General features: G+C 34.2%; 1 protein-coding gene across 1 annotated transcript in view; it reads right to left on the reverse strand.

Moving 5' to 3' along the window:
* LOC142345595 (uncharacterized) overlaps window positions 1-15556 on the reverse strand; it is a 66001-nt gene that overhangs the window by 21367 nt on the left and 29078 nt on the right. Inside the window, exons 7-8 of the mRNA XM_075397724.1 lie at window positions 2637-2816; window positions 1848-1959 (exon numbers count right to left, since the gene is read on the reverse strand). Of these exons, the coding sequence (XP_075253839.1) occupies window positions 1848-1959; window positions 2637-2816 (292 nt within the window). The remainder of the gene's footprint in view (window positions 1-1847; window positions 1960-2636; window positions 2817-15556) is intronic.

Raw genomic sequence — 15556 nt, forward strand, 5'->3', positions numbered from 1 at the left:
TGATTCGACTCTGTAACTTTTTCTTTTCTAGCCTTTTTAGTCAAAAAACTGATACTTTGAAAAATTGCAAATTGCAAAATTTTAAAAAGCTTTCAGATTTCGCAGTGAAAATGTTCAAAACTATTTTTGTCTCTGGACTTATGTCAAGCAACTCATCTGCATGACTTGAAAAGCTTCGTTGGCCAGTAATGATTGTAAATATTCAAAAATTTTGAAAAAGATCGCAAATTTTAACAAAATCTTGCTGAAATTCAAAATATTACAATCTTCAAAACCATTTCGTGTTCTCAAGAGACTCTCTCTCTCTCTCTCTCTCTCTCTCTCTCTCTTTAAATAGTTTCACTGGCTCATAAAGATCCATAAACAATGATAATAATTTTCCAAAAATTTGACAAAAAAATTAAATTTCATCAACAAATTGCTAAAGCTGGAGTCCTTGAAAAATTGATAACCATTCCATTCACTCTAGAAACTATGTCACATCCTATCATCAAATTTTAGAAGATAACTAGGATCCTGGTGTCAGAAAAAAACGACAAAAACTTAAAAAGATTAAAAAAAGGAAAAAATTGCAAACATTTTTAATAAATCTTGATATTAAAAACTTGAAAATCATTCAATTACATCTAGAAGCTATTGAGTAACTTATAATCAAACCCTCAAAGAGGTTTGCTGGACCTTGAGTTTGGAGAAACCTAAAAAACGACAAATTTTCAAGAAAGTTGTAAAAAATTGCAGGTTTTGTCAAAAAATGCTAAAATTCGTGATGATAAAATGTTGAAAACCCTTCCATTACCTTTAGAAGCTACGCAGTAAACTATTATCAAACCCTGCAGGAGGTTCATTGGCCCTTGAGGTTGGAGAAACCTGAAAAATGACAAAATTTCAAATAACCTGAAGAAAAAATTGCAAGTTTTATCAAAATTCTGCTAAAATTTGTGATTAATGATGAAAACCATTCCATGGCCAATAAAAAATTTAAGTACCCTATTAAGAAACGCTATAGGAAACTTCCTGGCTCCTGGAGCTCGGAAAACTTAGATAATGACAATAAATTTTATAATTTGAAAAATGTTTTACAAAAAAATTGCTAAAATTCGCGATGTTAAAATGTTGAAAAACCGTTCTATTACCACTAGAAACTATGCAGTAAACTATTATCAAACCCTGAAGGAGGTTCGGTGGCTCTTGAGGCTGGAGAAACCTAAAATTGACAAACTTCAAAAAACTTGAAAAAATGCAAGTTTTATCCAAAAATTTGCTTAAATTTGTCATTAATACAGCGTCTATTAAAAACTATTTCTACAAAAAAACTAAATTATAAGCAAAAAATGGGCAAATCGGACAAAAAACGGCTAAAAATGGTTATCTATGCCGCATTCTGTCAAAAAAAACTTCTTTAAAAGTTGAAAAGTCATTCACTGATCGAAGCGCATGATCTAAAAACTTCTCTCGGTCAGAAAAAATTAACTCAACGGCAATTTTACTCTTTCGCTTTTAGGTCAAAGCGTTGTCTGAACAAATCCGGTTAAAAAAGCTTAAGAAAACCAATGCTGTTCTTCGAGTCGTAATAAAAAACCAAGAGAAGGCCAACAATAGATCCAGCTATCGCTGTGTAGCTATTAAAAAAACATAGTAGAAAAAGAATCATAGTCGAAATCTTAAATCAACACGATTTTTTTTTCAAAAAAACACGACACCGTCAGAACAATTCAATCGCCGAATCGTAATGTTACCAAGAAGATTCTTCAAGGGTAATTCAATGACATTTCCCCAGCAAACTCCATCCGAACTACACAACAGAAAAAGGTCAAATTCTCTTTCTAGCTAAAACATCGTGATCCTACCTTAGCATTGAGCGTGTCGATTTCTCGTCTGACTTCATTTCGCACACTCTCCCTCTCTTGATTGGCTCTCTGCTTTGCATCAGTGTATGAATCCTGCAGTTTTCTTTGGCACCTGAGAAGCACATTGATAGGTTATTGATAGGAGAATCTTGATGGCGACTGGAAAAGATACTAGCTAAGAAAACTGTTTTGACGCAAACTTATCTAACAATCGGTTTTATTTTAGCAACAGACTAAATTTCTTAATGGGGGCTTCTCAAATCACTTAGAAAAATAAAACGACTAGCATGAAAAGAAGTCACTCGAGAAGTGAAATCAAAAGAGTGTTCTAGAAGAAAACGGTCGAGCAAAAATTTTGCCTTAAAATATCACCATGTATAAGCGCAATTAAAAACTATAATAAGTCAGGTTTGTATTGTCCTTCAGAATTAAATCACACGTGGTCAATGTAATAAATTATTACACTTCAAATAAGGTTAAAAAGCCCCATGCAGGTGAATACTAGATTCCCATTTTTCGACAGATCTAGTTACTAATTCATTGAAAGAACTTTAGGCTACAAAGTGACCTTCAATGAAGCTCACAAAACTCAGCTAATTTGAAAATCCTACTTCATAGGTACGTCTTTTTGAGTTCGATTATATTTCCAATTTATCACTAGACAGTGTTATTGGTCATCTTTGCTTGCACTCTTCGTTATTAGCAAATGCAAAAATCAGTCTTTCGATTTTATCGTTGACTTCAAAGCGAGAGCCTCAAATTATTATAATCAATGCTATGTTTCCATACCTATTCAGTTCTTCCTTCATCTGTTGACATTCCAGGACAGCCTGCGTCCTCTCCAACTGAGCCTGCTCCACTAATTGAACAGAATGTTTAACTTGGTTGTAGGAGTCAAACTCCCTCTGCTGCATTGAGGAACATCTCTCTTTCAGACTCTCGTTCTTCTCTGTTAATGATGCCACTTCTCTGGAATGGAGAAACGGAGAAACATCAGAAAAGAAAAAAAAAAGGGAAGCTGTTGTCAAGTTATAAACATAACCGAATGTCCGAAGAATTGCTCTCGAACTACGGACGGAGTCTCAATTCTAGAAGAAAACTGCTGCTAATTGAGTTCAGTTGCATGAAATTGAGAATGAAAGAACAACTTAGATTAAACAAAATCGGACAACTCAAGGAAGAACATTTCACTTCAGAAGTCAAAAGGTCAAGCAAAAATCTCGCACAAAAAATAGAAGCTTCAAACTTCGTCCGAGAGCAAATAAATAATTTCTTTAATAGTCTACTTGAGTATACTATTGTTTTGAGTACTCCAATGTACTCCGATGTACTCCATGTTTGGGTCTTGAGTGGGAATTACCATTATATAACACAATGGGAGTCGCAGAAGATTTAGCTAATGCTGTGCACTTTACTTCTGGAACAAAACGCATATGATCAGATAAAAAAAATATATAGTAAAAAAAACTATATAATCAAATTGATCTTTTCCGTTTATGCCTCCTCCCCCCCCCCCCCCCCCCCCCCGTTTAGTGGGTGAAAATTATTTGCATACCCAAGACTCACGTGCCATATTTTTATATAAAAATTAACTATGTAATGGCACGTGCTCAATAACTGGGGGTGCATAACGTACAAGGGAGGGGGCAGAACTTGAAATGATCCTAGCAAATAATGAGAACACTTCCGGATAACCTTTGAAAGTAAACTTCCGCCAATTAAGTTCAATTGCAAAAAAATGTGAAAAAAACAGCAGTTTAGATCACTCAACAACAAAAACGTTGCAGGATCAATTGCAAAAATTTTTGAAAAAAAGAGCATTTTAGATCACGCAACAACAAAAAACCTTGATGGATCAATTGCATAAAATTGTGAAAAATGAGCAGTTTAGATCACGCAACAACAAAAAACCTTGCTGGATCAATTGCATAAAATTGTGAAAAATGAGCAGTTTAGATCACGCAACAACAAAAAACCTTGCTGGATCAATTGCATAAAATTGTGAAAAAAAGAGCAGTTTAGATCACGCAACAACAAAAAACCTTGCTGGATCAATTGCATAAAAAAAGGGAAAAGAGCAGTTTAGATCACGCAACAAAAAACATTGCTGGATCAATTGCATAAAACTGTGAAAAAAAGAGCAGTTTAGATCACGCAACAACAAAAAACCTTGCTGGAGCAATTGCATAAAATTGTGAGAAGAGCAGTTTAGATCACGCAACAAAAAACCTTGCTGGATCAATTGCATAAAATTGTGAAAAAAGAGCAGTTTAGATCAAGCAACAACAAAAAACCTTGCTGGATCAATTGCATAAAATTGTGAAAAAAGAGCAGTTTAGATCACGCAACAACAAAAAGCCTTGCTGGATCAATTGCCTAAAATTTTGAAAAGAAGAGCAGTTTAGATCACGCAACAGCAAAAGAACCTTGCTGGATCAATTGCATAAAAAAGGAAAAGAGCAGTTTAGATCACGCAACAAAAAACCTTGCTGGATCAATTGCATGAAATTGTGAAAAAAGAGCAGTTTAGATCACGCAACAACAAAAAAACCTTGCTGGATCAATTGAATAAAATTGTAAAAAAAAGAGCAGTTTAGATCACGCAACAACAAAAAACCTTGCTGGATCAATTGCATTAAAAAAAGGGAAAAGAGCAGTTTAGATCACGCAACAAAAAACCTTGCTGGATCAATTGCATAAAATTGTGAAAAGAAGAGCAGTTTAGATCACGCAACAACAAAAAACCTTGCTGGATCAATTGCATAAAATTGTGAAAAAAAAGAGCAGTTTAGATCACGCAACAACAAAAACCTTGCTGGATCAATTGCCTAAAATTTTGAAAAGAAGAGCAGTTTAGATCACGCAACAGCAAAAAACCTTGCTGGATCAATTGCATAAAATTGTGAAAAAAAGAGCAGTTTAGATCACGCAACAACAAAAAACCTTGCTGGATCAATTGCATAAAAAAAGGGAAAAGAGCAGTTTAGATCACGCAACAAAAAATATTGCCGGATCAATTGCATAAAAAAAGGAAAAGAGCAGTTTAGATCACGCAACAACAAAAACCTTGCTGGATCAATTGCATAAAATTTTGAAAAAAAGAGCAATTTAGATCACGCAACAACAAAAAACCTTGCTGGATCAATTGCATAAAATTGTGAAAAAAGAGCAGTTTAGATCACGCAACAACAAAAAACCTTGCTGGATCAATTGCATAAAATTGTGAAAAAAAGAGCAGTTTAGATCACGCAACAACAAAAAACCTTGCCGGATCAATTGCATAAAAAAGGGGAAAAGAGCAGTTTAGATCATGCAACAAAAAATATTGCTGGATTAATTGCATAAAATTGTGAAAAAAAGAACAGTTTAGATCACACAACAACAAAAAACGTTGCTGGATCAATTGCATAAAATTGTGAAAAGAGCAGTTTAGATCACGCAACAACAAAAAACCTTGCTGGATCAATTGCATAAAAAAGGGAAAAGAGCAGTTTAGATCACGCAATAAAAAACCTTGCTGGATCAATTGCATAAAATTGTGAAAAGAGCAGTTCAGATCACGCAAAAACAAAAAACCTTGCTGGATCAATTGCATAAAATTGTGAAAAAAGAGGAGTTTAGATCACGCAACAACAAAAAACCTTGCTGGATCAATTGCCTAAAATTTTGAAAAGAAGAGCAGTTTAGATCACGCAACAGCAAAAAACCTTGCTGGATCAATTGCATAACAAAGGGAAAAGAGCAGTTTAGATCACGCAACAACAAAAACCTTGCTGGATCAATTGCATAAAATTTTGAAAACAGAGCAGTTTAGATCACGCATCAATAAAAAACCTTGCTGGATCAATTGCATAAAATTGTGAAAAAAGAGCAGTTCAAATCACGCAACAACAAAAAACCTTGCAGGATCAATTGCATAAAAGTGTAAAAAAGAGCAGTTTAGATCACGCAACAACTAAAAACCTTGCTGGATCAATTGCATAAAAAAAGGGAAATGAGCAGTTTAGATCACGCAACAAAAAACCTTGCTGGATCAATTGCATAGAATTGTGAAAAGAAGAGCCGTTTAGATCACGCAACAACAAAAAATCTTGCTGGATCAATTGCATAAAAATGTGAAAAAAGAGCAGTTTAGATGACGCAACAACAAAAAACCTTGCTGGATCAATTGCCTAAAATTTTGATAAGAAGAGCAGTTTAGACGACGCAACAACAAAAAACCTTGCTGGATCAATTGCCTAAAATTTTGAAAAGAAGAGCAGTTTAGATCACGCAACAGCAAAAAACCTTGCTGGATCAATTGCATAAAAAAAGTAAGAGTAGTTTAGATCACGCAACAAAAAACCTTGCTGTATCAATTGCATATAATTGTGAAAAAAGAGCAGTTTAGATCACGCAACAACAAAAAGCCTTGCTGGATCAATTGCATAAAATTGTGAAAAGAAGAACAGTTTAGATCACGCAACAACAAAAAACCTTGCTGGATCAATTGCATAAAAAAAGGGAAAAGAGCAGATTAGATCACGCAACAAAAAACCTTGCTGGATCAGTTGCATAAAATTGTGAAAAGAGCAGTTTAGATCACGCAAAAACAAAAAACATTGCTGGATCAATTGCACAAAATTGTGAAAAAAGAGGAGTTTAGATCACGCAACAACAAAAAACCTTGCTGGATCAATTGCATAAAATTGTGAAAAGAAGAACAGTTTAGATCACGCAACAACAAAAAACCTTGCTGGATCAATTGCATAAAAAAAGGGAAAAGAGCAGTTTAGATCACGCAACAAAAACCTTGCTGGATCAGATGCATAAAATTGTGAAAAGAGCAGTTTAGATCACGCAAAAACAAAAAACATTGCTGGATCAATTGCACAAAATTGTGAAAAAAGAGCAGTTTAGATCACGCAACAGCAAAAAAAACCTTGCTGGATCAATTGCATAAAAAAGGGAAAAGAGCAGTTTAGATCACGCAACAACAAAAACCTTGCTGGATCAATTGCATAAAATTTTGAAAACAGAGCAGTTTAGATCACGCAACAATAAAAAACCTTGCTGGATCAATTGCATAGAATTGTGAAAAAAAGAGCAGTTTAGATCACGCAACAACAAAAAACCTTGCAGGATCAATTGCATAAAATTTTAAAAAAGAGCAGTTTAGATCACGCAACAACTAAAAACCTTGCTGGATCAATTGCATAAAAAAAGGGAAAAGAGCAGTTTAGATCACGCAACAAAAAACCTTGCTGGATCAATTGCATAGAATTGTGAAAAGAAGAGCAGATTAGATCACGCAACAACAACAAAAAATCTTGCTGGATCAATTGCATAAAAATGTGAAAAAAGAGCAGTTTAGATGACGCAACAACAAAAAATCTTGCTGGATCAATTGCATAGAATTGTGAAAAGAAGAGCAGATTAGATCACGCAACAACAACAAAAAATCTTGCTGGATCAATTGCATAGAATTGTGAAAAGAAGAGCAGATTAGATCACGCAACAACAACAAAAAATCTTGCTGGATCAATTGCATAAAAATGTGAAAAAAGAGCAGTTTAGATCACGCAACAGCAAAAAAACCTTGCTGGATCAATTGCATAAAAAAGGGAAAAGAGCAGATTAGATCATGCAACAAAAAACCTTGCTGGATCAATTGCATATAATTGTGAAAAAAGAGCAGTTTAGATCACTCAACAACAAAAAACCTTGCTGGATCAATTGCATAAAATTGTGAAAAAAAGAGCAGTTTAGATCACGCAACAACAAAAAACCTTGCTGGATCAATTGCATAAAAAAAGGGAAAAGAGCAGTTTAGATCACGCAACAAAAAACCTTGCTGGATCAATTGCATAAAATTGTGAAAAGAAGAGCAGTTTAGATCACGCAAAAAACAAAAAAACCTTGCAGCATCAATTGCATAAAATTGTGAAAAAAGAGCAGTTTTGATCAAACAAAGACAAAAAACCTTGCTGGATCAATTGCAAAATTGTGAAAAAAAGAGCAGTTTAGATCACGCAACAACAAAAAACCTTGCTGGATCAATTGCATAAAAAAAGGGAAAAGAGCAGTTTAGATCACGCAACAAAAAACCTTGCTGGATCAATTGCATATAATTGTGAAAAAAGAGCAGTTTAGATCACGCAACAACAAAAAACCTTGCTGGATCAATTGAATAAAATTGTGAAAAGAAGAACAGTTTAGATCACGCAACAACAAAAAACATTGCTGGATCAATTGCATAAAAAAAGAGCAGTTTAAATCACGCAACAACAAAAACCCTTGCTGGATCAATTGCCTAAAATTTTGAAAAGAAGAGCAGTTTAGATCACGCAACAGCAAAAAACCTTGCTGAATCAATTGCATAAAAAAGGGAAAAGAGCAGTTTAGATCACGCAACAACAAAAACCTTGCTGCATCAATTGCATAAAATTTTGAAAACAGAGCAGTTTAGATCACGCAACAATAAAAAACCTTGCTGGATCAATTGCATAAAATTGTGAAAAAAAGAGCAGTTTAGATCACGCAACAACAAAAAACCTTGCTGGATCAATTGCATAAAATTGTAAAAAAAGAGCAGTTTAGATCACGCAACAACTGAAAACCTTGCTGGATCAATTGCATAAAAAAAGGGAAAAGAAGAGCTTAGATCACGCAACAAAAAACCTTGCTGGATCAATTGCATAAAGTTGTGAAAAAAGAGCAGTTTAGATCAAGCAACAAAAAATCTTGCTGGATCAATTGCATAAAATTGTGAAAAAGAAGAGCAGCTTAGATCACGCAACAACAAAAAACCTTGCTGGATCAATTGCATAAAATTTTGAAAAAAGAGCAGTTTAGATCACGCAACAACAAAAAACCTTGCTGGATCAATTGCATAAATTTTTGAAAAACAGAGCAGTTTAGATCACGCAACAATAAAAAACCTTGCTGGATCAATTGCATAAAATTGTGAAAAAAGAGCAGTTTAGATCACGCAACAACAAAAAACCTTGCAGGATCAATTGCATAAAATTGTGAAAAAAGAGCAGTTTTGATCAAACAAAGACAAAAAACCTTGCTGGATCAATTGCAAAAATGTGAAAAAAAGAGCAGTTTAGATGACGCAACAACAAAAAACCTCGCTGGATCAATTGCCTAAAATTTTGAAAAGAAGAGCAGTTTAGATCACGCAACAGCAAAAAAACATTGCTCGATCAATTGCATAAAAAAAGGGAAAAGAACAGTTTAGATCACGCAACAAAAAACCTTGCTGGATCAATTGCATATAATTGTGAAAAAAGAGCAGTTTAGATCACGCAACAACAAAAAACCTTGCTGGATCAATTGAATAAAATTGTGAAAAGAAGAACAGTTTAGATCACGCAACAACAAAAAACCTTGCTGGATCAATTGCATAAAAAAAGAGCAGTTTAAATCACGCAACAAAAAACCTTGCTGGATCAATTGCCTAAAATTTTGAAAAGAAGAGCAGTTTAGATCACGCAACAGCAAAAAAACCTTGCTGAATCAATTGCATAAAAAAGGGAGAAGAGCAGTTTAGATCACGCAACAACAAAAACCTTGCTGCATCAATTGCATAAAATTTTGAAAACAGAGCAGTTTAGATCACGCAACAATAAAAAACCTTGCTGGATCAATTGCATAAAATTGTGAAAAAAAGAGCAGTTTAGATCACGCAACAACAAAAAACCTTGCTAGATCAATTGCATAAAATTGTAAAAAAGAGCAGTTTAGATCACGCAACAACTGAAAACCTTGCTGGATCAATTGCATAAAAAAAGGGAAAAGAGCAGCTTAGATCACGCAACAAAAAACCTTGCTGGATCAATTGCATAAAGTTGTGAAAAAAGAGCAGTTTAGATCAAGCAACAAAAAATCTTGCTGGATCAATTGCATAAAATTGTGAAAAAAAAGAGCAGCTTAGATCACGCAACAACAAAAAACCTTGCTGGATCAATTGCATAAAATTTTGAAAAAAGAGCAGTTTAGATCACGCAACAACAAAAAAACCTTGCTGGATCAATTGCATAAATTTTTGAAAAACAGAGCAGTTTAGATCACGCAACAATAAAAAAAACCTTGCTGGATCAATTGCATAAAATTGTGAAAAAAGAGCAGTTTAGATCACGCAACAACAAAAAACCTTGCTGGATCAATTGCATAAAAAAAAAGAAAAGAGCAGTTTAGATCACGCAACAACAAAAACCTTGCTGCATCAATTGCATAAAATTTTGAAAACAGAGCAGTTTAGATCACGCAACAATAAAAAACCTTGCTGGATCAATTGCATAAAATTGTAAAAAAGAGCAGTTTAGATCACGCAAGAACTGAAAACCTTGCTGGATCAATTGCATAAAAAAGGGAAAAGAGCAGCTTAGATCACGCAACAAAAAACCTTGCTGGATCAATTGCATAAAGTTGTCAAAAAAGAGCAGTTTAGATCAAGCAACAAAAAACCTTGCTGCATCAATTGCATAAAATTTTGAAAACAGAGCAGTTTAGATCACGCAACAATAAAAAACCTTGCTGGATCAATTGCATAAAATTGTGAAAAAAAGAGCAGTTTACATCACGCAACAACAAAAAACCTTGCTGGATCAATTGCATAAAATTGTAAAAAAGAGCAGTTTAGATCACGCAACAACTGAAAACCTTGCTGGATCAATTGCATAAAAAAAGGGAAAAGAGCAGCTTAGATCACGCAACAAAAAACCTTGCTGGATCAATTGCATAAAGTTGTGAAAAAAGAGCAGTTTAGATCAAGCAACAAAAAATCTTGCTGGATCAATTGCATAAAATTGTGAAAAAAAAGAGCAGCTTTGATCACGCAACAACAAAAAACCTTGCTGGATCAATTGCATAAAATTTTGAAAAAAGAGCAGTTTAGATCACGCAACAACAAAAAACCTTGCTGGATCAATTGCATAAATTTTTGAAAAACAGAGCAGTTTAGATCACGCAACAATAAAAAACCTTGCTGGATCAATTGCATAAAATTGTGAAAAAAGAGCAGTTTAGATCACGCAACAACAAAAAACCTTGCTGGATCAATTGCATAAAAAAAAGGGAAAAGAGCAGTTTAGATCACGCAACAAAAAACCTTGCTGGATCAATTGCATAGAATTGTGAAAAGAAGAGCAGTTAAGATCACGCAACAACAAAAAATCTTGCTGGATCAATTGCATAAAATCGTGAAAAAAGAGCAGTTTAGATCACGCAACAGCAAAAAACCTTGCTGGATCAATTGCATAAAAAAAGGGAAAAGAGCAGTTTAGATCACGCAACAAAAAACCTTGCTGGATCAATTGCATAAAGTTGTGAAAAAAGAGCAGTTTAGATCAAGCAACAACAAAAAATCTTGCTGGATCAACTGCATAAAATTGTGAAAAGAGCAGTTTAGATCACGCAACAACAAAAAACCTTGCTGGATCAATTGCATAAAATTTCGAAAAAAGAGCAGTTTAGATCACGCAACAACAAAAAACCTTGCTGGATCAATTGCATAAAATTTTGAAAAACAGAGCAGTTTAGATCACGCAACAATAAAAAAAACCTTGCTGGATCAATTGCATAAAATTGTGAAAAAAAGAGCAGATTAGATCACGCAACAATAAAAAACCTTGCTGGATCAATTGCATAAAATTGTAAAAAAGAGCAGTTTAGATCACGCAACAACAAAAAACCTTGCTGGATCAATTGCATAAAAAAGGGAAAAGAGCAGTTTAGATCAAGCAACAACAAAAAACATTGCTGGATCAATTGCATAAAATTGTGAAAAAAGAGCAGTTTAGATCACGCAACAACAAAAAACCTTGCTGGATCAATTGCCTAAAATTTTGAAAAGAAGAGCAGTTTAGATCACGCAACAGCAAAAAAACCTTGCTGGATCAATTGCCTAAAATTTTGAAAAGAAGAGCAGTTTAGATCACGCAACAGCAAAAAAACCTTGCTGGATCAATTGCATAAAAAAAGGGAAAAGAGCAGTTTAGATCACGCAACAAAAAACCTTGCTGGATCAATTGCATAAAGTTGTGAAAAAAGAGCAGTTTAGATCAAGCAACAAAAAATCTTGCTGGATCAATTGCATAAAATTGTGAAAAAAAAAGAGCAGCTTAGATCACGCAACAACAAAAAATCTTGCTGGATCAATTGCATAAAATTTTGAAAAAAGAGCAGCTTAGATCACGCAACAACAAAAAACCTTGCTGGATCAATTGCATAAATTTTTGAAAAACAGAGCAGTTTAGATCACGCAACAATAAAAAACCTTGCTGGATCAATTGCATAAAATTGTGAAAAAAGAGCAGTTTAGATCACGCAACAACAAAAAACCTTGCTGGATCAATTGCATAAAAAAAAGGGAAAAGAGCAGTTTAGATCACGCAACAAAAAACCTTGCTGGATCAATTGCATAGAATTGTGAAAAGAAGAGCAGTTAAGATCACGCAACAACAAAAAATCTTGCTGGATCAATTGCATAAAATCGTGAAAAAAGAGCAGTTTAGATCACGCAACAGCAAAAAACCTTGCTGGATCAATTGCATAAAAAAAGGGAAAAGAGCAGTTTAGATCACGCAACAAAAAACCTTGCTGGATCAATTGCATAAAGTTGTGAAAAAAGAGCAGTTTAGATCAAGCAACAACAAAAAATCTTGCTGGATCAACTGCATAAAATTGTGAAAAAAAAGAGCAGTTTAGATCACGCAACAACAAAAAAACCTTGCTGGATCAATTGCATAAAATTTCGAAAAAAGAGCAGTTTAGATCACGCAACAACAAAAAACCTTGCTGGATCAATTGCATAAAATTTTGAAAAACAGAGCAGTTTAGATCACGCAACAATAAAAAACCTTGCTGGATCAATTGCATAAAATTGTGAAAAAAAGAGCAGATTAGATCACGCAACAATAAAAAACCTTGCTGGATCAATTGCATAAAATTGTAAAAAAGAGCAGTTTAGATCACGCAACAACAAAAAACCTTGCTGGATCAATTGCATAAAAAAGGGAAAAGAGCAGTTTAGATCAAGCAACAACAAAAAACATTGCTGGATCAATTGCATAAAATTGTGAAAAAAGAGCAGTTTAGATCACGCAACAACAAAAAACCTTGCTGGATCAATTGCCTAAAACTTTGAAAAGAAGAGCAGTTTAGATCACGCAACAGCAAAAAAACCTTGCTGGATCAATTGCCTAAAATTTTGAAAAGAAGAGCAGTTTAGATCACGCAACAGCAAAAAAACCTTGCTGGATCAATTGCATAAAAAAAGGGAAAAGAGCAGTTTAGATCACGCAACAAAAAACCTTGCTGGATCAATTGCATAAAAATTGTGAAAAAAGAGCAGTTTAGATCACGCAACAACAAAAAACCTTGCTGGATCAATTACATAAAATTTCGAAAAAAGAGCAGTTTAGATCACGCAACAACAAAAAACCTTGCTGGATCAATTGCATAAAATTTTGAAAAACAGAGCAGTTTAGATCACGCAACAATAAAAAAACCTTGCTGGATCAATTGCATAAAATTGTGAAAAAAAGAGCAGATTAGATCACGCAACAATAAAAAACCTTGCTGGATCAATTGCATAAAATTGTAAAAAAGAGCAGTTTAGATCACGCAACAACAAAAAACCTTGCTGGATCAATTGCATAAAAAAGAGAAAAGAGCAGTTTAGATCAAGCAACAACAAAAAACATTGCTGGATCAATTGCATAAAATTGTGAAAAAAGAGCAGTTTAGATCACGCAACAACAAAAAACCTTGCTGGATCAATTGCCTAAAATTTTGAAAAGAAGAGCAGTTTAGATCACGCAACAGCAAAAAAACCTTGCTGGATCAATTGCATAAAAAAAGGGAAAAGTGCAGTTTAGATCACGCAACAAAAAACCTTGCTGGATCAATTGCATAAAATTGTGAAAAAAGAGCAGTTTAGATCACGCAACAACAAAAAACCTTGCTGGATCAATTGCATAAAATTGTGAAAAAAAGAGCAGTTTAGATCACGCAACAACAAAAAACCTTGCTGGATCAATTGCATAAAAAAAGGGAAAAGAGCAGTTTAGATCAAGCAACAACAAAAAACCTTGCTGGAACAATTGCATAAAATCGTGAAAAAAGAGCAGTTTAGATCACGCAACAACAAAAAACTTTGCTGGATCAATTGCATAAAATTGTGAAAAAAAGAGCAGTTTAGATCACGCAGCAACAAAAAACCTTGCTGGATCAATTGCATAAAAAAAGGGAAAAAGAGCAGTTTAGATCACGCAACAACAAAAAACCTTGCTGGATCAATTGCATAAAAAAGGGAAAAGAGCAGTTTAGATCAAGCAACAACAAAAAACCTTGCTGGATCAATTGCATAAAATCGTGAAAAAAGAGCTGTTTAGATCACGCAACAACAAAAAACCTTGCTGGATCAATTGCCTAAAATTTTGAAAAGAAGAGCAGTTTAGATCACGCAACAGCAAAAAAAACCTTGCTGGATCAATTGCATAAAAAAAGGGAAAAGAGCAGTTTAGATCACGCAACAAAAAACCTTGCTGGATCAATTGCATGAAATTGTGAAAAAAGAGCAGTTTAAGATCACGCAACAACAAAAAACCTTGCTGGATCAATTGCATAAAATTGTGAAAAAAAGAGCAGTTTAGATCACGCAACAACAAAAAACTTTGCTGGATCAATTGCATAAAATTGTGAAAAAAAGAGCAGTTTAGATCACGCAGCAACAAAAAACCTTGCTGGATCAATTGCATAAAAAAAGGGAAAAAGAGCAGTTTAGATCACGCAACAACAAAAAACCTTGCTGGATCAATTGCATAAAAAAGGGAAAAGAGCAGTTTAGATCAAGCAACAACAAAAAACCTTGCTGGATCAATTGCATAAAATCGTGAAAAAAGAGCTGTTTAGATCACGCAACAACAAAAAACCTTGCTGGATCAATTGCCTAAAATTTTGAAAAGAAGAGCAGTTTAGATCACGCAACAGCAAAAAAAACCTTGCTGGATCAATTGCATAAAAAAAGGGAAAAGAGCAGTTTAGATCACGCAACAAAAAACCTTGCTGGATCAATTGCATGAAATTGTGAAAAAAGAGCAGTTTAAGATCACGCAACAACAAAAAACCTTGCTGGATCAATTGCATAAAATTGTGAAAAAAAGAGCAGTTTAGATCACGCAACAACCAAAAACCTTGCTGGATCAATTGCATAAAAACAGGGAAAAGAGCAGTTTAGATCAAGCAACAACAAAAAACCTTGCTGGATCAATTGCATAAAATCGTGAAAAAAGAGCACTTTAGATCACGCAACAACAAAAAACCTTGCTGGATCAATTGCCTAAAATTTTGAAAAGAAGAGCAGTTTAGATCACGCAGCAACAAAAAACCTTGCTGGATCAATTGCATAAAAAAAGGGAAAAGAGCAGTTTAGATCACGCAACAACAAAAAACCTTGCTGGATCAATTGCATAAAAAAGGGAAAAGAGCAGTTTAGATCAAGCAACAACAAAAAACCTTGCTGGATCAATTGCATAAAATCGTGAAAAAAGAGCAGTTTAGATCACGCAACAACAAAAAACCTTGCTGGATCAATTGCCTAAAATTTTGAAAAGAAGAGCAGTTTTGATCACGCAACAGCAAAAAAACCTTGCAGGATCAATTGCATAAAAAAAGGGAAAAGAGCAGTTTAGATCACGCAACAAAAAACCTTGCTAGAT

This window comes from Convolutriloba macropyga, chromosome 9 (genome assembly GCF_964194025.1).
Source record: "Convolutriloba macropyga chromosome 9, txConMacr16.3, whole genome shotgun sequence".
In the NCBI taxonomy this organism is placed as follows: Eukaryota; Metazoa; Xenacoelomorpha; order Acoela; family Convolutidae; genus Convolutriloba; species Convolutriloba macropyga.